The sequence below is a fragment of the Gracilinanus agilis genome, chromosome 6 (genome assembly GCF_016433145.1).
Source record: "Gracilinanus agilis isolate LMUSP501 chromosome 6, AgileGrace, whole genome shotgun sequence".
In the NCBI taxonomy this organism is placed as follows: domain Eukaryota; kingdom Metazoa; phylum Chordata; class Mammalia; order Didelphimorphia; family Didelphidae; genus Gracilinanus; species Gracilinanus agilis.
In genome coordinates, this window is record NC_058135.1 from 237,925,215 (window position 1) to 237,948,973 (window position 23,759).

The 23,759-nt window shown below is 36.5% G+C and overlaps 1 protein-coding gene across 1 annotated transcript in view; it reads left to right on the forward strand.

Annotated features, from left to right (window-relative positions):
• IPO7 (importin 7) overlaps positions 1 to 9,321 on the forward strand; it is a 52,360-nt gene extending 43,039 nt beyond the window's left edge. The window contains exons 18-26 of the mRNA XM_044681820.1: positions 339 to 405; positions 502 to 627; positions 1,015 to 1,112; positions 2,038 to 2,133; positions 2,706 to 2,926; positions 3,010 to 3,215; positions 5,122 to 5,328; positions 6,286 to 6,402; positions 9,166 to 9,321. Coding sequence (XP_044537755.1) covers positions 339 to 405; positions 502 to 627; positions 1,015 to 1,112; positions 2,038 to 2,133; positions 2,706 to 2,926; positions 3,010 to 3,215; positions 5,122 to 5,328; positions 6,286 to 6,402; positions 9,166 to 9,263 — 1,236 coding nt within the window. The 3' untranslated portion in view covers positions 9,264 to 9,321. The remainder of the gene's footprint in view (positions 1 to 338; positions 406 to 501; positions 628 to 1,014; positions 1,113 to 2,037; positions 2,134 to 2,705; positions 2,927 to 3,009; positions 3,216 to 5,121; positions 5,329 to 6,285; positions 6,403 to 9,165) is intronic.
• The last annotated feature ends 14,438 nt before the right edge of the window (positions 9,322 to 23,759 follow it).

A 23,759-nucleotide genomic window follows, 5' to 3' on the forward strand; every position in this document is an offset into this window, starting at 1 on the left:
TTCTTTATCAGTCTGTTAAGATTTGAATTTTAGACTGTGAAGTGATAATATTGAGTTGACCTTTTCAAGTATTTTAAAATACTTTTTCCTAATTTCTTTGTGCTTGTATGCTTTTAAAAAATTGTGGTAGTAATCCTCATTATGTTTATTCTCTTGTATGTCATACATTCCATCCTGGTCACAAAAATATGTTTATTGGGAAAGATTTCAGAACAAAATGAATCTGCTATTGTTTTGAATTGATACTGAATTTTTAATTAAATAGATGTCTGGGAGGCAGAGACTGAGTAATCCATTGTCTTCTGGTTTTGTGATTTCATATATTTGTTCTCTTTCAGATAACACAGCAGCTAGAAGGAATCTGTTTGCAAGTCATTGGTACTGTTTTACAACAGCATGTTTTAGGTATGTATACCTTTGTGAGGAATAGAAATCTGAAATCAGAGAGTCCCAATTTTACATGAATAAGGAGTAACTCCTTCCCAATTCATCCTGTTTCAGAATTCTATGAGGAAATCTTTTCCTTAGCTCACAGTTTGACCTGTCAGCAAGTCTCTCCACAGATGTGGCAGCTTTTGCCTCTTGTATTTGAAGTCTTTCAGCAGGATGGATTTGATTACTTTACAGGTAAGAAGTCAACTTTGAAATACTGATTTTCTTGTTCTTTTGTAATAAGTTTTTTTGATCCCTAAATAGTTTTCTCAGGAAAAATCAAAAAATAGAATTTCTTTGCCTATGCATGCTTTGCTTCCAGTATTCAAAATTTTAGCCAAACAGAATAGTTAATTAGGAGCAGAGTAATGTAATTTTTTACTAAAACCAAGTCAGTAGCCTTGGGTTCAGGTAGTACCTATTTTACAGGATTATTCATGGAAAGTTTCACTAACATGAGAAGATTTTATTAAAAAATGAATTCCTCTAAGCTAGCCCTATTCTTGTGTCAGTAGGGCTGAAGATTAAACCTTTGTCACCATGAAACATATCACATGTATAATTGATTTTTATCTAACACAGATATGATGCCTCTTCTCCATAATTATGTAACTGTGGACACAGATACTCTTTTGTCGGACACCAAATATCTTGAAATGATTTACAGTATGTGCAAAAAGGTAGGTAAAATTACCATGGATTGATAGTCAATACCATTTATATAGAATCTGCAAAATTATGTTTCTTTTCTGGTCCTCAGGCGGTATATATCCCTTCTATGTGTTCTCATCATTTGCTCTAATGCTCATGTGTGGGTAAAGCTTCCGGCCCTTTAACTTTCTATTCCTTTAAACCCTGAGAGTTAAACAATATATGGGACAAGGAGTAGGAACATAATTATGCCACTATAAGTAATGGGGGAAAAAAGCACTGGCTTCCCTGTTCATTTTGAGATTCCTGAACACATTGAACCCCAGGTTCTTTAATCACAAAAAGAGGAGAATAATAATACTAATAATACTAATACTAATACTACTACTACTAATAATAATAATATTTGACTACCACATCAGGATTGTTTAGGGAGATGGCTTTAAGTTTTTAAAGGAGCTTAGTAGTGAAAAGTAGTATCCTGTCATGGGAAGACCAACAAACACTAGTTGAGTTCTTAAACCCTTCAAGCAGATTGTGCATTATCTGTTTGCAAGACATTTCGCTCTACATAACATCATTTTGAATTTTCTTGTGTAAAATGAGCAGATGGAATTAGGTGACATTTACTAAATCTTTTGTTTTATTGGGCACCAGGTGCTGTGCAAAAATCATAAGACATTCCCTGCTTCAATTATAGTATTTTACTGCATAGTGAGGAACACTGTTAACTGACACAAATATCTTTGTTATATTATAAATAGTATCTGATAGCTAATTAATACCAGCTTTTCTGAAAATCTTACTGCTTCTGACCTTCATTTCCTTTTGCAAGCTCAGAGAAAGAATAGCCATTAATGAATATAATTAATCTCACCAAGTGAACTGGCTGGGAAGGCTACTCTAAACTGGGCCTCACTTTCAGAAGCTTCATTCTAGTTTTATTCCTTGTAGGTCTTGACAGGAGTAGCAGGTGAAGATGCAGAATGTCATGCAGCCAAGTTGTTGGAAGTGATCATCCTACAATGCAAAGGACGCGGCATTGATCAGGTCAGTAGCTTTATACCAATTGTAGTGGATTTGCGAGCAAATCCAAGAGGAAATACCAAACATACTTTTTTAAGTTTTGAAAAATTCCATGTGATAATTTTCCATCCTTTGGGGAAATTAAATATTATATATTGAGACCAAAAAAAATTGTTTCCCCACCATAATTTTTCCTTGCTTATATTGTAGCCTAATACATCTCTCATTAACAGTGACTTTTGGAAACTATTAGAGAGGACATGGGGGTTTCCCACTTAAAAACTTTTTCAAGAGATGTCTTTATTAAGCATTGTCTTAAATATCAATATACTTCTAACATTCATTGGGAACTGGTAAGGGGGTGATTAATTTCAAAGTGAAATTGTTCAGTACAGGTTTCAGGCTAGTAGCAGGGCTTTGTCTTAATATAGTAGAATTTGATCATAACATAGTAATACTATTTAAATACTATTTATGTGGGATGGGGTTGGCTCTGGTACTTGTGGGCAGATAAATCAGGAAAGGAGCTGGGTAGAATATGCTACTATTACTACTACTGGCATTGTGAAATATGTTGCTTTTAAATGTTTTTCCAGTGTATTCCCTTGTTTGTGGAAGCTGCATTAGAGAGACTTACCAGAGAGGTCAAAACGAGTGAACTGCGAACAATGTGTCTTCAGGTGGCCATTGCGGCTCTCTATTACAACCCTCATCTACTCCTCAACACTTTAGAAAACCTTCGGTTTCCCAACAATGTTGAACCTGTCACAAATCACTTTATTACACAGTGGCTTAATGATGTTGATTGTTTCTTGGGGTGAGTGACTTAGTAGGAGAATTCCATTCCATCTAAACTTTGTGAAAACCTTTTTCCCACTAAACTTCTCTTTTTGTTTTTAGGCTTCATGATAGAAAGATGTGTGTTCTGGGCTTGTGTGCTCTTATTGACTTGGAACAAATACCGCAAGTTTTAAATCAGGTTTCAGGACAAATTCTTCCAGCTTTTATCCTTTTATTTAATGGGTTAAAAAGAGCATATGCTTGTCATGCAGAGCATGAAAATGATAGTGATGAAGATGATGAAGCTGATGATGATGAAGAAACAGGTAAGGGGATTGAAATGGTGAAGTCCCTGATTTGTACCATGTTTACCTCATAGCAAGGAAGTAGGTTTGGAAATCAGAAAAGAGCGTGGCATTTAGTAGAAAGGACATTGGCTGCTAAAGATCAGGAGCCCAAATCACATCCTTTCAGGAAAGGTCCATATCTTCTGATCCCCATCTTGTTGATCCAGATGTTCTCCATGGTCAATTCCAGGTTTAAGGCTTTGTGGTTCATCACTCTAATGGCAGGAATTGAGGCTTGGGCAGAAACATGACAAATACCTTTTTATTTAGTAAATTACTATATTGGTATAAATGTTAGGTTTAGGAGAAAAAAGGAATGTGCAGTAAATTCTTATCTGGCATAGCTGAGACTTATTCACATGCATGGGAAAGAATCTTTTAAGTTACCCATTGCCATAGGATCGTCATGGTCATGGACTCCTGTAGGGCTTGGCCTAAATGAGGCCAGATTTCAAGTGCCAGGTACTTACTAAAAGCATTTCTCTTTAGGTTGCATCTCTCAGCAACCACAACCCTCTTCCATTCTAAGATTCCAGCCTACCTGCCTGCAAAGGGAAATCAAGTGGACTCTGGGGACTACTTTTCACTCATTAGATCTAGCACAGATTTGCTGGGAGTGGAGACTTAGATGACAAGAAATTTTAATGATATCCTGGGAGAGGGGCAGTAGGGACTTAAGGTTTAACCTAGACCAAGGTTCCTTTGAGTCATGTTTTTATAAAATAAATTCTTGCCTGTAGAACTTTCTGTCTTTGTCAGGTATATAAACCCAATCTTTTTTTGACACATTGGAGCATGTTAGCTTTTGTTCTCTCTATCCCTTGGGGCATTAGAGGAATTTCCAAAGTATAACCGATTTGGGTGGCATTGTTGCAGGGGAGGAAAGAATATGTCATGAAGGAGACATCTTAAAGGACCTTTTTGTGGTGGTAGGGAAATTTGTGGCTTGGGAATAAAAATTTACTGCAGCCTAATTCTGCTTTCCCTGTACCTGTACTTAGGGAAAACACTGCTTCCTGAACACTTGTCATTACTAGCTGTGTTTGGGTTTGTCACTTAATTTTTGATCTCTGATTTCCCCTTCTGCAAAGATAACTTTAGACTAGATCCTATATGACACTCCTACATACTAAAGTTATCTGAATGCAACTTTTTAAGTTATTTTTCATTTCTGTTAATACTGTATATCTAAGCCCCCTGAAGGGTAAAATACAGTATTTAATGGAAAAAAGTGTTGAATTTGAATTTGAGACCTTAATTAGATTGTCTCAGTATGTGTGGGACCTTCGTTCCCCACCTTTTTTTTTTTTTTTTAAACCCTTGTACTTCCGGTGTATTGTCTCATAGGTGGAAGAGTGGTAAGGGTGGGCAATGGGGGTCAAGTGACTTGTCCAGGGTCACACAGCTGAGAAGTGGCTGAGGCCGGGTTTGAACCTAGGACCTCCTGTCTCTAGGCCTGACTCTCACTCCACTGAGCTACCCAGCTGCCTGCCCCTGTTCCCCACCTTTTAAAAAATGTAAAATGAAGGAAGAATCAACAAATGGTGTACTAGATGATCATAAGATTCCTTCTAGTAATAAAGCAGTTAGTTTTTGTTTTACTGCATTAGAATTTAATTTTTTTAGAATTTAATTCTAAAATTAATTAAATTCTAATTAAACTTAGAATTTAGTTTTAATTTTGAACTTAAGTAGAATTTAAGTAGCCTTAGAAGCTTACTTCTAAAGTAGGCTTTCAGAGTGATTGTTTAGTGGTGCCACAAACACTCTTCCTGGAATTTGTTGAGTTGTAGAACTAACGGTGTACTTATTCCTGTGAATGTGTTGTCATTTTGTAATTTCAAAGTATCTTCCCAAGTTGAAAAACATTCCTGTACTTTGACAGAAGAGCTTGGCAGTGATGAAGATGATATTGATGAGGATGGGCAAGAATATTTAGAGATTCTGGCTAAGCAGGCAGGAGAAGATGGAGATGATGAAGAGTGGGAAGAAGATGATGCAGAAGAGACTGCCTTGGAAGGCTATTCCACAATCATTGATGATGAAGAGAACCCTGTTGACGAGTATCAGATATTTAAAGCTATATTTCAGAGTAAGTGATTCCAATGATTTAAATGGTCACTTACTAGATCTTACTAGATAGCAATTTATGTATTTAGGTCACTTACTATATAGATTTCTGTACTAAGTAACATCTAATTTCTTGACCTAACTGGACATAGAGAATTCGTTTTAAATTTTAATTAAAAAATTAAATTAAAAAATATTAACTGTCAAGAGTGCAACAGGTATTTAATGCCAAGACAAGTTTGGGCTCAAAAAACCAGTTTACTAGTTGTATGAGTATAATGGTCTGGTTTAGTAAGGTGTAATATATATCCTTACTGTGAGTATTTGAGTAGCTTGAGAATCATTACTGCCAAATTAGCTGCTAAAGCAGCTAAATCATGACTGTCACTGAAAGATAAATCACCTCATTCTAGAAACAATACCAGTTTTGCTGAATGGTAAGAAAATACTTGCAAAAAATGGTAGGTTCTATGACTATAGGGAACAGAGCCTGGCATGTCTGTTTTTTCTTCTCTGAAATGGTAATTGATGTGTTACATTACAGATAATTCCATATAGCTCTTAATGCTGTGAAAGTTTTTGTTTTAAGTATTAATTCATATTATAAATTAAAGTTTTATTTAAATACTGTTCTGGGGAGGAATGAGAAAGGTTATAGTGGGGCAAAATTGAATTTTTCCATATTGCTTTCTGAAATAACTCACATCTTATTATTAAAAGGCATCCCCAAGATAAATACCTATGTTGTGAAGATTAAATCAGATAATGAATAAGGATTTATTGATAAGTGTTTACTATACATAAAGCACTTGATAAACTATAAAAGTGGTCTAAAAGATCTTATCTTCTTAACTACAGTATTTCCTGTAGAACAACAAGAATGCTTCAGACAATATGACTCCAATCTCAATATGTCTTGAAACCTCATTTAATATGATTGTGGGACTAATTTTCTTCTTTCTTCCTATTTTTTTAATAGCTATTCAGAGTCGAAATCCTGTTTGGTACCAGGCTCTGACTCATGGTCTTAATGAAGAACAAAGAAAACAGTTACAAGATATAGCAACTCTGGCAGACCAGAGACGAGCAGCCCATGGTACTTCCATATGTTTTATTCATTTTTAAGTGCCCTAGATAAATTTGCATATTTTTGAAGTTCAGTAATATGTTGTCTCTTGCAGATCTCAGTGGTTTGTGTGATTTATCATTATTTAATAGAATTGTAAAGTCATTCCATTAGACATAGTTCAGTTTACTGAATATATCACCAAATTGCTTTCTCTATAGCTCAGAAGGGTGCAAAGTTGCATCATAAATGGAAGCAAACTATTATTAGTCACAGATATTGCTTTAAAAATCGCCATATTTGCTAGTCAAAATCTTTATCGGTGCATACCCTCCGCCCTTTCCCAATTGCCTTTGCCTCCTGTTTTACTGAGTTGATAGAGCCCATCTATTGGGAAAGTTTTCCTACATTCATTTCAACTTCTCTTGAAGATAGTATCTTCAGTACTATATCTTCCATTTTCCTTCTTCTAATACCCAATATTAGTTAATTCGCTTTCATTTTCATTCAGTCTCTGCTCATTTTTCCACTGGCTTCAAATAAACTTTTTTCCTTAACTTTTACCTGACTCAGAAAATCTCTATACTCATCATACCACCCACTCTTTCCTCAACCCTTCCAAATAGGACTTCTGAACTATTCTTCCTTCTTTTTCCATTGGCTTCCATGAACCTCCTGCCGTATTCTCTTAAATAGGTCAAAACTTATTGAAAGGCTCTCCCAAGATAAGTGTCCATATCCAGGGTCCTTGAAGTCAATTTTGCTTGCTCTACCTCCTGCCTTCTAAGCAGTATAGCTGTTCTCCAAGGTTCTCTCCTAGATTTTTTCCTTTATATTATCTTCCCCTTTAAATATTTCCATAAATATAAATAAATAAATGATAGATATATAAATAAATAAATATAGGTAAATCTTTTGCTTCTATGCATTCAAATAAAGGGTGATAAATCTCTTATCTGTGTTTCCTTATCCTGTCTCCTATTCTCTTGTCATTATCTCCTCCTAGATGGGAAATAAAGAATTCCCAAAATGTAATTTCTTCCTCTCTAAATTCCTGTCTCCTAAGTTTCAGCCTGTACATTGAGGACATGCCCATCCTATCATTCACTGAGTTTTTTAATCTTGGAGTCATCACTCCCACTATCTAGGATTTTATTGCTTTATCTACATCTTGTTTCCTTTCTACTCACACCATCCTAGTTTCTTGCTCGGTCTATTGTAATAGTTTCCCTGTTTTTTCTCCCACTTTTCTTTCTCTTGATTTATTCTCTCTTATAAAAATTGTTATTTTGTTGTTGTTGTTGCTATTGCTATTTTTCAATAGTTCTTTTCTGTTCATCTACAGGGGCACTTTTCCTAATACACAAATCTCATCCTACAATTCTTTGCTCAAAAACTTTGATGATGTACTGCTTGCTGCTTGCAGATTAGCTTGAGATAAAAGGCCCTCCAGTTTTGCTCCCTTTTACCTTTCTACCCTTGCTTCACTATATTCTTCTTGTTCATGTCTTAATTTCTAGCCATTCTGAAGTATTAGCTATTTCCTGAACTCAACACTTCATCTCCTGCCTCATCTCTTCAGAACCCTTATCTTCCTTCACAACTGGCTCAACTGCCACCACCTTTGAAGTCTTCTGCTAACCCCATTCATTCTAGTACTATATCTTTAATTTCCAATCTCCAAAATTGTCAACAGATTCTCTTCTTTCTTGAGACTAGGAACTGTTCCATTTCTGTCCTTAATATCCCCAGTGGCTTGCATGTCACATTGAGTGAAGTGAACTTTTGCACAACTGAATTGAACTGGTTGATAATATACTTCCTTGTTAAGTTTAATACAGTGGTTAAATGTCAGTCCTGATAGGGCTCAGAATCAGGAAGGCAATTTCCAGTTAATCCATATCAACTTGTGTTACTTCTCAGGACCAGTCTGCACTGGGAAAAAGAGTTTTCCCCACACCAGTGACATTACTGGACAGGGCCAAAAATCAGGCATTAGGTTGTAGGGACATAGCAAATCTCTGGAAGAGAACTGGAAAAGGGAAGGATTTTGACCCATCTTACAAGCAAAGGTATAAACTGAGTAGATCTTACTGATATTGTACTCTTGGTGTTTTGATAGTTGAGGATCAGAGGATCCTGAGGCCCAGAGAGGTCATACATCTCCATTTTTATCAGATTATATAATCTGCCCCCCCCCCCCCAAAAGCCCCATAATTTACTTCACACAATTCCTCACCATGGCATGCATGTGCATGTATGTGCTATATTTTCCTTTTCACACTAGGAAAAGATTTAATGGCTCAGACATTGTAGTCCACAAAAGACAGCCTGAAAGTTTTAAGCTCTAATAACAAAGGAGAACCCCAAAATTCAAAGTAGGTTTACCAAGATTACCATCACATGGTGAAGTATAGAGAATTTATACATAGGCTAGCAGGCTTGTTTCAACTTCTTCATCTATTTGTAGATGAGGGAATTGAGTCCTAGACAGTAGAAGTGCCTTGTTCAGGGTTATACAGGCTTTTAAGTTAGCATAAACACATGCCTGCATTCTGTGACTCCAGGGCCAAGAGCACTTATGCCATAGAGGCTCAGGCTTCTCTGAAATAGCAGAAGTTATGGTGCAAGTGAGCTCAGAGCTTGGCTTTGAAAGGCCTCTTTACCAGAGAAGTCTGTGGTCAAACTGAACATTCATATTGAATGACTTAAGAGAATTTTACCCTTTTGCCTCTTCATATAATGAATGCTTTCCATCAAAAATTGAACTGAAATAAATGTTTTGTCTTCCAGAATCCAAAATGATTGAGAAACATGGAGGATACAAATTCAATGCTCCAGTTGTGCCAAGTTCATTCAATTTTGGAGGTCCAGCCCCTGGGATGAATTGAATGGTCCTTTTCTTTCCTGCTACCGTGTGATTGTAGTAAAGAGCTTGTGTTCCTCCCAGTAGTGGTTCCAGAACTGGTTTGTGTTCTCTACAGCTCACTCTAAACTAATTGATCAATAGATTGGACAGAAAACCCAGGAAGTGGGACCTGATCATGCAACCTGGCACTGGAAAGTAAACCAGAGGGGTATTGGTTGGGGTGGGGGGAGGGAAAGGTGGTTTTTGTTTTGTTTGGGGGTGGGAGGGTTGTTTTCAATTTTTTTGGAAGAAAAGAAGAACCTGACTTTGGAGCTTCAAATGACACACTGTGGAGATCTGCAAACAAACGAGGGAATGTCATAAGGCAGCTTTTCTTTTTCTGAGGAAAAAATAGGCATGGGCTGCAGGACTATTTAAAATGTCTCATTTACAGTACAAGCTCAAAGGTAGATGTAATTTTTACACCTATGAATATTTTGCCCAGTTTCCTTCCCTTTCCCATCCCCTCCCCATTGGGTCTTTATTCTTTTAATGTAAATAAGGTAATCTGATAGCCTTACTTAATCTTCATCATTTCCATTTATCAAAGATTGTTCCTATATAGATTATTGGACACTTATTGTAGCACTACATAACTGATACAAATCTGTAAATGAATTAGCACTTTCATATTGAAACAAGCCTGCTAGCCTATGTATAAAATAGCAAAATGTTTGCTGTTTATAAAAAGAAGGGATGTAATGGGGAGGGGGGCTGGGGTAATTTCAAGTTATTAATTTAAAAATGAACTAGCAGTTTTGTACCTGGTGACTGTGGTGCACTCACCTCTGACAGTGACTTGAATTCGGTATGTAAAAAGGGGTTAGTGATACTTCATTGCTGCTAAAAAAATGGCAACACCCTCTGTGTCCTTTGTTTTTTCTTAAGGCTCTCAATGTACAAGTGGAAATTTGGATATAAGACCTTAATGTAAAAATGAGAAAGGTTATCTTCTCTGAAGCATGTAAATTGGACCTAAGTTCTGCTCTTAAAGAGTTGATTGAAGTGTGTGGATGAACATCTATATATGCAATCTATTAAAAGAACTTAATTCGGCTGATATGGCTTGATCTGATTGCGGTTTTTTCCTAATTTTTAAAACTTCTGTTATATTTACTTAGCTTTTCCCTTGCACCTGGTAATAGTGCTAAGTGCTTGATTTCCTTTTGTTTTTGCATTTAAACTACCACATGTGTGTCTCTGTGCCTATCATAGTATCTCTACGTTTTAACTCAAGTCAGTAGGCACAGCATTCTCTGGGACCACTATTGATACCACTCCCCAAAACAAGCCAGCAGCAAGATGGTGCATAGAGGTTGGTTTGCCATCCCTCAACCTATGGACACCTCTAAAAGAAATCCTTAGTTTCTTATCTTGCATTGATCATTCATCTTGAATATTTGTCTAGTTAGTCATTGTTGATTTGGGTTGTTTTTATATATATTATATATACACACACGTTAACATGTATCAAAGTGTTGTTATTGGGTTCTAAGCTATTTTAATTTAAATGCTGTTGGGTCTCAAACAGGCTAGAAAATTGATTACATCTGTAAAAATGAAACCTGCACATATTGATGCTCAAAATGCAAAACTTCAGAAAAATGGTTTGTTGTTGTGTATTTCTTGTATATTAATAATTAAGTCTGCTTTTTGAAATATATGGTTTTCTTTAAGGGCAAACAGTTAGGATGTTTATTCCCCTACAGAGATTGTCAGAAGACATCTCTAAGTCGTATTACTTACACTTGGGCATTTGACTCTACTTCTTGCCCTGGTTAAGAGACTCAGCTGGCTATCTAAAATCAGTATAATAAGATACTGATTGATGTGTTTCTTTTACTGTTGAGATCAAGTGAGTCACTGTGCCACAGCCTTTGTTTCTCATCAGTTTGTATAGGTAGCCATCCTCATGTGAATCCTATAGCATCATCCAGGTGCTCGAATCTGTCATGGACCTATAATAGTTAAAATAAAACCTGAAACAGTTATATGTTTTTGGTGTTATATATAGGAGTGGAAATACTTGAATGGGATTATAGAAAAGCCACCTATTGCCACCTTTTATTCCCATCCCTCCCAATCTCCTCCCCTCGATTCCAAATACTCTATTTTTGGGTTCCTGTTTTAAACTTCATTATTAAATAAATTGACAGTTTTAATTTTCACATTACTAATCTGCCACTGGAAAAGACCGTCTCTAATAAAGGTTTATTATTTTCATGTCTTAGTATTAAAGGTCTCTTTTGCTAAGGTAATTTTAACTTGAAGAAATAAATGGGTGGTATGTGAGAAGTTGGGAAACAAAAACTGAGGCTTATTGTTAAATTCAGGGTAGTTTTTCAGCACTATACTGAACTTAAAATACAATGGAATCCTATTCCCAGGGATTGTTTAGGAAGTAAATAGGAAGAGACATCATTGGCAACTTACTAGACTTTATTTATTGTAAAATAGTGATGATCTCTAGTATCTTACTGAGTGAGTAGACATATTTAACTTCAAGGAAATCTTCATTCTTAAGTATAATAACAAATTATCACTAGTTTATATACCTTGTATCCATATTGCCATGTTTTTAAAAGTTTAATCCTTGTTTCTTAAAATCTTAAAACTATAAATAGGTGGAATAACAGTTTTATTGTTATTTCCTTTTTGTTTTTTAAAAAATGGATGTGCTAAAAATGTAGGGGCTTGACATTTTGATCTTGGATGGCAAAAATACTACTCATACATCCTTGGGAACAAAAGTCATCCATTTTGTAGAAATGTATATTCCTAGTACTAAATAAAAGAAATAAATTTGTTTCTCTACAGGTTATATGTAAAGTGTTGGCTGCTAATCTCCACAAGTTATCAAGATGGTGGCTTCTATGCTCACCTCATGAAGACCCGAACCCTAGAGCAGTGGTGGCCAAGTGTAGGCCTAGGCATGGCTCTTTTGAGCTTCATGTGCTGGCCACCCATTGGAGCAAGCATGAAGAAAAAGGCATTGGCAATTGTATTTGATATTGAGGGTAAAAGATAATCATGTTCTCAGGAAGATACGGAAAAAATGAATTATGTAAACATTTGTTGGTCTGTTCATTTAATTAGTTATTAAAAAGTTTGGAGAAAAAAAATCCTATGACTCTTTGTTGATGAAGCTGGTGAATTCTGACTCCTACTCTTGCCATAGGGCTTCACTTGTGGATAAAGGAGTCTTGAGTGCCAGGTTAAGCTGTCCTTCTCTGACTCACCAAAGGTTGACATCCTTTCAGGCCAGTCCCACTATCATCCATGGAGGAGAATTTAAATAAACTGAGGCATAGTTCCTATAATACCCCCCTTTAATATAAGTTTGTTGTGTCTGCCCATAATTGCGAACTTTTTTAGTTTGTTCACTTGATTAACATTATGTTTCTTCCTATAAGATGGTATTATGTAGGATTTTATTTCTCATAAAAATTTACTTAAACTAGGATGGAGTCTGAAATTCTTGGTGCCTCATTCTTTTGTTAAGGCATCCCTGATCTCTTGACTGGCAGAGTTCACATTTCCATCCAGCGAGATGTTAAGACTGACCTCGGATCAGTTTATTCTAGGTACCTTATACACAATCCAGCCAGGATCAGAGCAGAGACACTTAACCACCAGTTTTATCAGGGTAGAGAAGACCTATTGTGACAAGCTATTTGCACAATACCAGTGATGAAAAACTAAAGTTAACTTACTATTTTCAGTACCTGAAATGTAGGACATTTTAGAGGTACTATGGTAAAATCAAATGGAGAAAGCACTGGTTTTGGAGTCTGGATCTTTCCACACCTCTGACCCTGACTTCACTCATCTGAAAATTGAAGGTGTGGGTTCAGTGGTCTCTGAAATTCTTTTACCTGTCCCCTGTGATCCTAAGCAGAGTAATAAATAGATGGTACCTGAATGGAGAAGCCAGCTATGTTTCTATTTCAGTGAAGAGTGGTTTTAGAGTCAGTTTTTTTTTTTTGTTTTGTTTTGTTTTGTTTTTTAATTTAGGCAGTTAGTTGCCATAGCCAAAAGTTCCAAAAAGATCCATGTTTAAATCCAGCCTTATACTTAACTAGCTTTGTTATTCAGGGAAAGCAGTTGGCCATCAACTAGTAAGTACTCTCAACAAAATGGTACAGATATAAAAGTGCTTTGCAAGCTTCAAAGCACTACAGAAATGCTAGTTATTCTTGATGTGGGGTTTTCTAGCATTACTAACAACTAACAATTTCCCCTTATCCCCCATTATTCCCATTTTCCCTCCATAACAAAGAAATACAAAAATACACCGATTCAGGATAAAACATGCTATCTACCTCCGGGGTGGGTGGGTGGGGGGGTGGGTTGGGAACTGATGAACTCATCATGAGTGCAGATTGAAGCATGTTTCTATTTTTCTTGCCTTTGAGATGGGAACATGGCTAATATAGACATTCATTTTGCATGTCTATTCATAATTGTGATGGATTTTTCTTGCCCTGTCAGTTGGGGGTGGTGGTGAGAACTTAGAACTGAAAATAAAAATTAATTAAATAACTCATTGCCAATGACTAAATACTGTATGTCGTATGTCTCACTCCAAACCTGTTAATAACCTTTCTGTTGTATTAAAGGAGGTACCCATTAGTCACAAATTTTTCTTTCAGTTATCACTGTATAAATTTTTTCCCTTTATTCTGCCTCACTTTATGCACATCTGTTGAACACCTATTTGTTATAAAGTTATTGCATTCCCCCTCCCCCCCAACTGTTTCCAGTTGCTTGCCATCGCTAAAAGGGCTGCTGTGGCTGCTTCGGGACATGTATGAGCGACATGTATGAACTTCAGGAATAAAGACATAATATTGCTTGCTATAGCTGGATCCAAGAGTATATATAGTCACTTCCAGTACAATTTGAAATTGCTTTTCAAAACAGCTGGACCAACTGTATTAGTGGGCCTATTAGTCCCACAACCTTTTAACATTGACCATTTGTCATGTCAGTCCTGATGAATATGAAATCTTAACTTTGTACCACTTCATCTGGCTTTCATTGGTATGTTTTTGAAAACTGCATGTTCTTATTCTGGTCACTTTTCTCCTGGGTAATGCTTCTTTTTCTTACATATTTCTATCTATTCTATGTATTTGCTGTCAAGATTATTTCTCAACTGAGTTTCTTTATTGCAGTTGCATTTAATTAATGAAAAAATTAGCTTTCTGGAGTTAATTTTATTACCTCTGTCTCTAGTTGACTTCTACCCTTTGCTATAGTTGAGATAGGCATCATTCTGATGAGATTTTCAACTTAGATGCATATTTATTTGTAATTTATTGTGGTATGAAGTGTCAGAAGTGGAGCTAAACTTGTTTTTTTTTTAAATTGCTTCAATGTTTTCGTAGCAGTTTCTGTTAAAATAGGAAGCCATCTCAATAGTTTGTGTTCTTGGCTTTATCTAGGAATTGAGGGTGGCAGGATAGATACAGTACCAGGAAGGAGGAGTTCAGACCAAATCTCTAAAGCTTGTGTATACCCTGGGTGAAATCAGTCTGTCTTATTTCCTCAGAGGGTTGTTGTTCATCTACATTCAGTTATGATTACCATCTGTGTATTACCCTCAATTTTCTTTTCACCTTTTAATCCTGCCATTTCTCCTTTCACTGTCCCTCCACACAAGTGTTTTGCTTTTAATCAAATCCCCATTCCTCCTCCCTTCTATTACTCCCTTCCCCACCATCTCCTTTCTTATTTCCCATGTACTCTGTAGGGCAAGAGGATTCTATACCCAAGGAGTCTGTTAATTCCACTCTAGGCCAATTCTGATGAGAATAAGGTTTAAGTACTGCTTGTCACCACCTTCATCCTCTCCTCTAATGTATAATCTTTTTTCCCCTCCTGCCACTTTATGATCTAATTTACCCCATTTTACCTCTCCCCATTTCTCAGTGCAATCCTCTTTTTTACGACTTGTTTTTTTAAAAGCATATCCTAAACAGCTTACTTGCCACATTCTCAATGAATTCTTCTAACTAATATGATAATGATAAAAATTATAAGTTACAAATTTCATCTTTCCATGTAAGAATATAAACAATTGGACCTTATTGAGTGCTTAAACTTTTTCTCCTTATTTATCTTTTTATGCTATACTTGAATTTTTTATTTGGACATCAAATTTTCTGCTTAGGTCTGGTCTTTTCTTCAGGAATACTTAGAAATATATATATATATATTTTTATTTTAAACCCTTAACTTCTGTGTATTGACTCATAGGTGGAAGATTGGTAAGGGTAGGCAATGGGGGTCAAGTGACTTGCCCAGAGTCACACAGCTGGGAAGTGTCTGAGGCCGGATTTGAACCTAGGACCTCCCGTCTCTAGGCCTGGCTCTCAATCCACTGAGCTACCCAGCTGCCCCTAGAAATAATTTTTATTAAATGACCATATTTTACTTTGAGAGAATACAGTCCATTTTAATGGGTGGGTGATTATTGGTTATGAACCGGTTTCCTTGCCTTCTGGAACATCATATATAAAAGCCTTTCAATCCTTTAATGCAGAAGCTGCCAGATTCTGCATAATCCTGACTGGGGCTCCATGATATCTGAATTATTTCTTTCTGGCTGCTTGCCATTTCCTCCTTGGACTGGGAGCTCTTGAATTTGGCTACAACATTACTGGGAGTAATCTGGATTCTTTCTGCTTTGTCCTTTTATTCAAGAAAATCAGGACAGTTTTCATTGATAATTGCTTGTAATATGTCTAGCCTTTTTTAAAAATGAATTTTAGGTAGTTCAACTACTAAATCTAGTTTGTCATTTGTTTTTTCAATGAGATTTCATGTTTTCTATTTTTTTCATTCTTTTTACTGTTTTTTGATGTCTCTTAAAGTCATTAGCTTCAATTTGCCCAATTCTGATTTTTGTGACTTTTTTCCACTTGACCAACTTCACTTTTTAAACTGTTCAATTTCTTTTTGTATTACTTTAATTTTCTTTTTCCCACTTTTCTTTCACCACTTACTTGATTTTTGAGTTCTTCCAGCACTGGAGAACAGTTCTCATTTTTTCTTTGAAGTTTTGCATGTGGTTGCTTTGTTTTTCATCCCCTACTGAATCTGTTCCTTGCTGTTTTTTCGCCATTTTCTATGGTTAGCTTTTTCTTTTGCTGTTTGCTCATTTTCCCAGCCTTTCTCACCCCCCCACATTATACATCTATTATCACTCAAATCCTATTTCCATATTACTCATTTTTGTAAAAGAGTAATCTTTTAAAACCAAAACCCCAAATCATATACCCATATAAACAAGTGATAAATCATGTTTTCTTCTGGATTTCTACTCAACACAGTTCTAGCATTCTTTCTCATAAGTCCCTCAGCATTGTCCTGGATCATTGCATTGCTTTTGGTAGAAAAGTCAATCACATTTGATCGTCCTACAATGTTTTTTAATTACTGTGCATGTTTTTAGTTCTGCTTATTTCACTCTTTATCAGTTCATGTAGGTCTTTCCAGTTCTTATAGAAATCAAGAAGTTTATCATTCTTTATAGGACAATAGTATTCCATCACCATCATATACCATAATTTGTTCAGCCATTACTCAATTGAGGGACGCTCCCTTATTTTTCAATTTTTTTGCTACCACAAAAAGCACAGCTATAAATAATTTTGTGCAAATAGAACTTTTCTCTTTTAAAATCTCTTTGGATAGAAACCTAGTAGTGGTATTTCCCCAGTCTTTTTTTTTTTTTTTTTTTGGCCTGTGGAATGGGAGTTCTGAGAACTGCCAATTCTGTCTCCTCTGTTGATGGCTTGCAAGACAACACTATGAGCTATTTTGTCCTGGGGCTAGGGGCTTCACTGAAGGCTTGAAAGGGCCAGGGCTACTCACTGGGTACTGGTGCTGGGGCATGGGACTTAAAGGGCTGGGTGTGGTGTTCCGTTTTTGATTTAGTCAGGGTCCCAGGATCAGAACCTGGCACAGTTTAAGTGGTCAATCTGTACTTCTCTATGCAGTTTTACTTCTGGTCTGTAATTGGTGAAAACTGATTCTTTGCCTACCTTTCAAGTTGCTTTCTGCAGGAGAGTCCCCTCACTCTGTCTTGTTGGTTTTATGGATTTTTAGAAGATCCAGCTTTTGCTGTTACTGAGCTGCCTCCTTGGCTTTAAAAATATTGTTGGGAGGATCAAATGAGAGTATATTTGTAAAGTGCTTAGCACTTAGTAGGTGCTATAAAAGTGCTCTTCCTCCACCTCTGCCCCCCAATCCCATCAGAACAGCAGATTAATAACATCATGATGTTATTACAGAGTTATTTTTAGGTTGTTGGAAATAGCTCTGAAATGTAACACTTAGATCAGGGGACAGTGAATGAGTAGATCCATAGTGAATGAAGTAGACCGGTCTAACTTGAGCCATTGATGTGGGGGGTAAAAGTGGGAGGTGGATAGGACCGGGTTATGGAGGGCCTAGGACATTTGGTTAAACTGTTTGAACTTAATTTGGGGAGAACTCAGAATATATAGAGATCAACTTAGATGCTATTTCAGTAGGTATGAACCCGAGTGGAAGAAGTGAAAATGAAGGAGCAAGGATAATGCTCAGGGGTTAGTGTATAGGTTTTGAGCATGTGTCACTGGGTGAGAAAACTTGAGCTTCCTAAGTGGGAAAAGTAATGGTAATATTGATGGAAATAGATAATAGTGGATGAAAGGATTACTTTGTCTCTATCCTTCCTCTCAGATCTTTATGTCTCCCTTTCTAGTGGATCCTCTCTATTTGTTAGAAGCATGTCCTAAAATTAACTGCTCCCATGATAACAACTATATAGAAACAAGGTATACATAGATAATCAACAGAGAAGGCACTTGCATTAAAAGGAAGATAGGAAGATGAAGGAAGACAAATGAAAAAGATGGGAGAACTATAGAGCTGAAGGAAATCAGGAAATAGAAGAGGCTGAATATCAGGTATAAGGAATATAACCAATCAATATGCTATGAGATCAGAGTATCCATTGTAAAGAAAAAGGAGGCGACAGTCAACAGAAGGGAGAATGGTGGGGTATAACAAGAACAATGGAAGGGCAAATGGGGACCAGAGTATGAAGGATTTGAATGCCAAACAAGCTTTTATATTTGATTCTGGAGATAACAGGGTACAACTATAGTTTACTGAATGGGGGAAGGAATTTGACAGATTTGTTCTTTAGGAGAATAAATTTATGTTCTTGGATTTGTTAAGTACTGGGCTATTGTTTTATTCTATTTCTCATCCTGTTCCACTGATTGAACCTTTAAAAAAATTTGTTTTCAGATAATTTCATGAGCTCTTCTACTTGTTTTTCATTTCTTAAGATGCTACACTTTTTGTTCCTTCATGTGGATTTTGCTTATTCTATAACATAATCTGATTCTCATAGTAATAAATCTGTAAATTTATATAATCGGCATGGCCCAACCATAAACACTGTATTTCCACTTATCTTTATTTCTGTTAATGTGTTGTATTTGTGTTCATATAACTCTTATATGAGCTTTGTTAGGCTAAGTCTCAAATATGCCACACATTTTAAAAGTACTATATTAGAAATGCTTTTTGTGAATTTATTTTGTATCCTGCTAGTTAAGCTATTAATCATCTGCTCCATCTACCACCTTATCTTTCCTCCTTTAGCTTCTTTCCCGTACTTTTCCTTCCTAACAATTCCTTTTTCTCTTCCTGATATTTCACTTCTCCAAAGCAATACTGTCTTCAGTCCTTGTGTCAACTGTTACCTCTGCTCAAGACTTCTTTACATATCTCTCTCCAGTCCCAATCTCTCTTCCAAACCGCAAATTCGTATTTCCCCCTGCTAATTGGATAACTTTAATTTCATAGTTTATTGGCATCTTAAATTCAATATTTCCTACAATGTCTGAAATTTTCCCTCCAAAACCCTATTTCTTCCATTTGTGGCACCAGCAGAGTTAAAACCTCCATTATTCTTTACTTCTTCATCCTCCTCCCCAACATTTGTTTCACTATAATCTCTAATCCATGTTTCTTACCTTTTCCCTTGCACCATTTACAACTGGTTTTCAGTATTTCTACAGAAATCCTCTTCTAACTTCTGGTTTCTTCAGTCCATCCTCCTTGAAGTTAGGACCTTACTACCTCTTATTACCTAAATTGGTGTATTAATTTACCTGCTTCACCTGTCCCCGCTCCAATCCCTACAGCTGCCAAAGGGACTTGCATTAAACACAGATCTGACCTTGTCACTACCTTACTTATTAGGTCCAAATGCCTCTTTTTATAAACCGTTTTCCTTCTGACTTATGTTTAAGATGCCAATGAGACATCTAGATACCATTATATAACCGACAATCTTCTGGAGAAAAATTAGGACTAGATACACATAATTGGAAGTCCCTGTCTCAGAGACGATACTGTCATTGAGCTCATAGGAAAGGATCAGATCACCAATGGGGACAGTAGACTGAGCAATAAGAGGGAAGTGAGGGGACCACACTTGATGCAAGGGGCAAATTTATGCCTCCTACCAGTCAATGCAATACCATCTGTTGAGGTGCAGGAAGAAATTACTATAATTTCTATTCATATTTTTACCCAAAGCAAGAAAAACAGCAACATTTGGTATACTATCTTTAGTACCTCTAAACTCTTTAATGTTGGATGGCCATGTCAGTATGTGAGTCACAGTATGTGAAATACCTAGGAAAAAAAGGAGTGGAAAATCCCTCAGGCAGGTTAGTGTGTTATTTCAGGAAAACTAGAGTTCCCTACCTCAGATACTTACTAGCTGTGTGACTCTAGGGAAGTTACAGCCTCAATCTTCTCTTTAGCACCAAGACCAGAAGGCTGTTGTGAATTATATAGTGTTTTCAAACAGGGACCCATATAAAGAAAGGTAAGTCATAGTCTTTAGTCTACAACACATGGGGATGTGCCCTTGATTTTTTTCACTGTATCATGATATATTATAGTGTAGGTACACCCAGCTGATTTTATGGATTATATTATCAAGTTTTAAGTAAACAACACAAAATGGATAAGTGGCTTAAAAAGATCCATGCAAAGAAATCACAAATTGAAGATAATACTAATAACTATGAACACAAATGAAAAAGAAAAGAGTAGAAGTGATTCTAGTTTGAGTTCTTTGTTAATCACATTTTAGTAAAATAATAACAAAAAGAATTGTCCAAAAAAAGTAAAATTATCAAGTTTATTTGAAATATGGATTTAGATTCACAAATGCATTTAAAGACAGTACACACCCTAAGTGAATCTTGTGCATTGGTAGTATTAGCTAATAGTATGAAGCTAACAATTTCATAAGACACTTGGAAAATTCAGCTTTTATTGACAAGAACAATGTCACCTATAAAAATCTGTCAACATTATTAGCCAAATTTTCAGTAAAAACCTTTATATACTGGTAAATGAATTTGAAAAATAAATACAATTTATAAAACAAACAGCCAATAATATACCTTTTCCACATGGTGTTGCATATCAAATCAGCAAGCATTTATTAAGGACCATCTATCCACCAGGGGCAATGTTGTGGACGCTGAAGATATTAAAACAAAAACACAATCTCTGTTTTCAAAGGACTTACAATCCACTAGAAGGAGGGGGGAAGACAACAAGCACATACATCAGGTGATGCAGCAGCTATGTCTAAAAGGTGGAGGGGAGGAGGTAGTGCATTTGGGGAATTGGAGATGATAAGTACAAAAATAGGTAGACTTGTCCCAGGGGGAAGGATAGAGGGGCATCCATTTTTGCTGGAATAGAGGAATAACATATAGTGATGCTAGAAATATTGGTTGGGGTTAGGTGGTAAAAGGCTTTTTGTTAAGCTAGACTTTATATCTGATCCCAGAGGCAACAGGGTTCCACTAGAGTTTAAGTGACTTAACCAAATGAAGAAAAATTACTCCGGCAGAGTAGAGGATGGATTAAGGAGAGGACACAGGTAGATGATATCTTGATGCTAAATATTATCAGTTTCCCTCCATTATTGGCATTATTTCTACAGGGCTAAGCTGGTGTGTCTATGCAGAAGGAACTGCATAAGATTTTTTTTCCAATAACACTCTGGCCAAACAAAAATTAGGAAACTATTACAATAATTTCAGAAAAGGTGATAAAAGACCAAAGGAAGATAATACTTTGTGAGCAGAGAGAAGGAAGAGGGGATAGGAAAGATGTGGAAATAGAAAGGATGAGATTTTATAACTCATCAAATGAGGGAAAGTAAAGAGTGATAAGTAAGGATAGTAAGGGAGAATGTGGTGGTGCCTCTGAAAAATTGATTTTGAAGGATGATTACTGAAAAATAAATTCTGGCCATGTTGCTCGTTTCTGGGTTGTATCAGAGTAATAAAACAAGATTTCAAAAATAATGAAGCAATCACCTTGTTTTCACTAAAAATGTTGTAATAACTTAGTAAAAAGGGGGTTAGACCATTGATATATTACATAATAATCTTTTTTTTATATTTGAAAATTTTAATTTAATTAAGAATATTTTTCCACGGTTACATGATCCATGTTCTTTCCCGCCTCTCCCCTCACCCCCCTCCTATAGCCAATGAGCAATTCCACTATATTTTACATGTGTCATTGATCAAGACCCATTTCCATATTATTAATATTTGAATCAGGGTGATCGCTTAGAGTCTACATCCCCAATCATATCCCCATCAACCCATGTGTTCAAGCAGTTGTTTTTCTTCTGTGTTTCTACTTCCACAGTTCTTTCTCTGGGTGTGAATAGTGTTCTTTACCATAAATCCCTCAGAGTTGTCCTGGATCATTGCATTGCCGCTAATACAGAAGTGCATTACATTCGATTGTGCCACAGTGTATCAGTCTCTGTGTACAATGTTCTTCTGGTTCGGCTCCTTTCACTCTGCATTAATTCCTGGAGGTCGTTCCAGTTCATATGGAATTCCTCCAGTTCATTATTCCTTAATAGTATTCCATCACCAACAGATACCACAATTTGTTCAGCCATTCCCCAATTGAAGGGCATCCCCTCATTTTCCAATTTTTATCCACCACAAAGAGTATGACTATAAATATTTTTGTACAAGTCTTTTTCCTTATTAACTCTTTGGGGTACAAATCCAGCAGTGCTATAACTGGGTCAAAGGGCAGACTTTCTTTTAAAGCCCTTTGGGCATAGTTCCAAATTACCATACAGAATGCTTGGGTCAATTCACAATTCCACCTGCAATGCTTTAATGTCCCAATTTTGCTCCAGCAAAGGAAAGTAATAAATGCTGGAGCAAAATTGGGACATTAATTATCTATTTTTAAAACATTCTTTTAAAGTGTTTTATAATGCACATATTAGTAGAATGATAAATGAATATAATTCATATTTTACACACGCATACACTGCTCAAACATTTTCTACTGATAGAAAACATTTAGAGACCAATGCCCAAGACCATCCTTTTTAAGTGGAGTTGACACAGGAGAAAGACAATAGGATGAAGGGACAGTAAGATTGTTTTTTTTAAAAAAAACCCTGACCTTCCACTTTAGAATCAATACTGTGTATTGGTTGCAAGATAAAAGAGCAGTAGGGGATGGCAATGAGGTATAAGTGACTTGCCTAGGGTCACATAAGTAGTGTGAAAGAGAATTCTTCACCCTCAATCAGTATCTGTGGGTACTGAGCTGATCCCCTCCAACTCCTCCCCCTCAGAGTTCCTTATTAGAGAGGCAGAGGGACTCCAGAGGAGTTGCTCCCCTCCCCTCTCCAAAGGCCTAGCATTTTTTCACACACACCCCCACCCCTCTGCCCAGCAATCCAATGAGAAAGCACAGGGAGTAAGGTGAACAGTTCATAGGCAACAGAGCTGGAGGGGAGCAGAGTGCTCTGGCCACTCCCCTCCCCCTCTCTACACTTGATCCTCTGCCCAACAGCTCAACCCTATGGGGGGAGGAGAGGCACTGTCTCTAAAAGGTTCACCATCACTGTCCTAGCCCACTGTAGGTGCTTGATGATTACTGATTGATTAAAATTCCTATGTAACCTTTAAAGTCTAATCCAAATATTGCTTCTTCTAAGAAATCTTCCTTAATAGCATGCCCATCCCTCCTCTCATTTCACATAGTACTTCTGGAGGGGCAACTTTTTTGTTTTGATTAATTAAGAATATTTTCCCATGGTTACATGATTCATGTTCTTTCCCTCCCTTCTTATCTCCCCCTACTCCCTGAGCTGACAAGCAATTCAACTGGGTTATACATTGATATATACAATATATCATTGTTCAAAACCTATTTCCATATTACTCATATTTGCAATAGAATGATCATTTAAAGTCAAAATCCCCAATCATATCCCCATCGAACCATGTGATCAATCACGTTTATCTTCTGCATTTCTATTCCCACAGTTCTTTCTCATAAATGAGGGACAACTTTTTAATGAATTCATTTCCTCCAGATGCATAGTGCT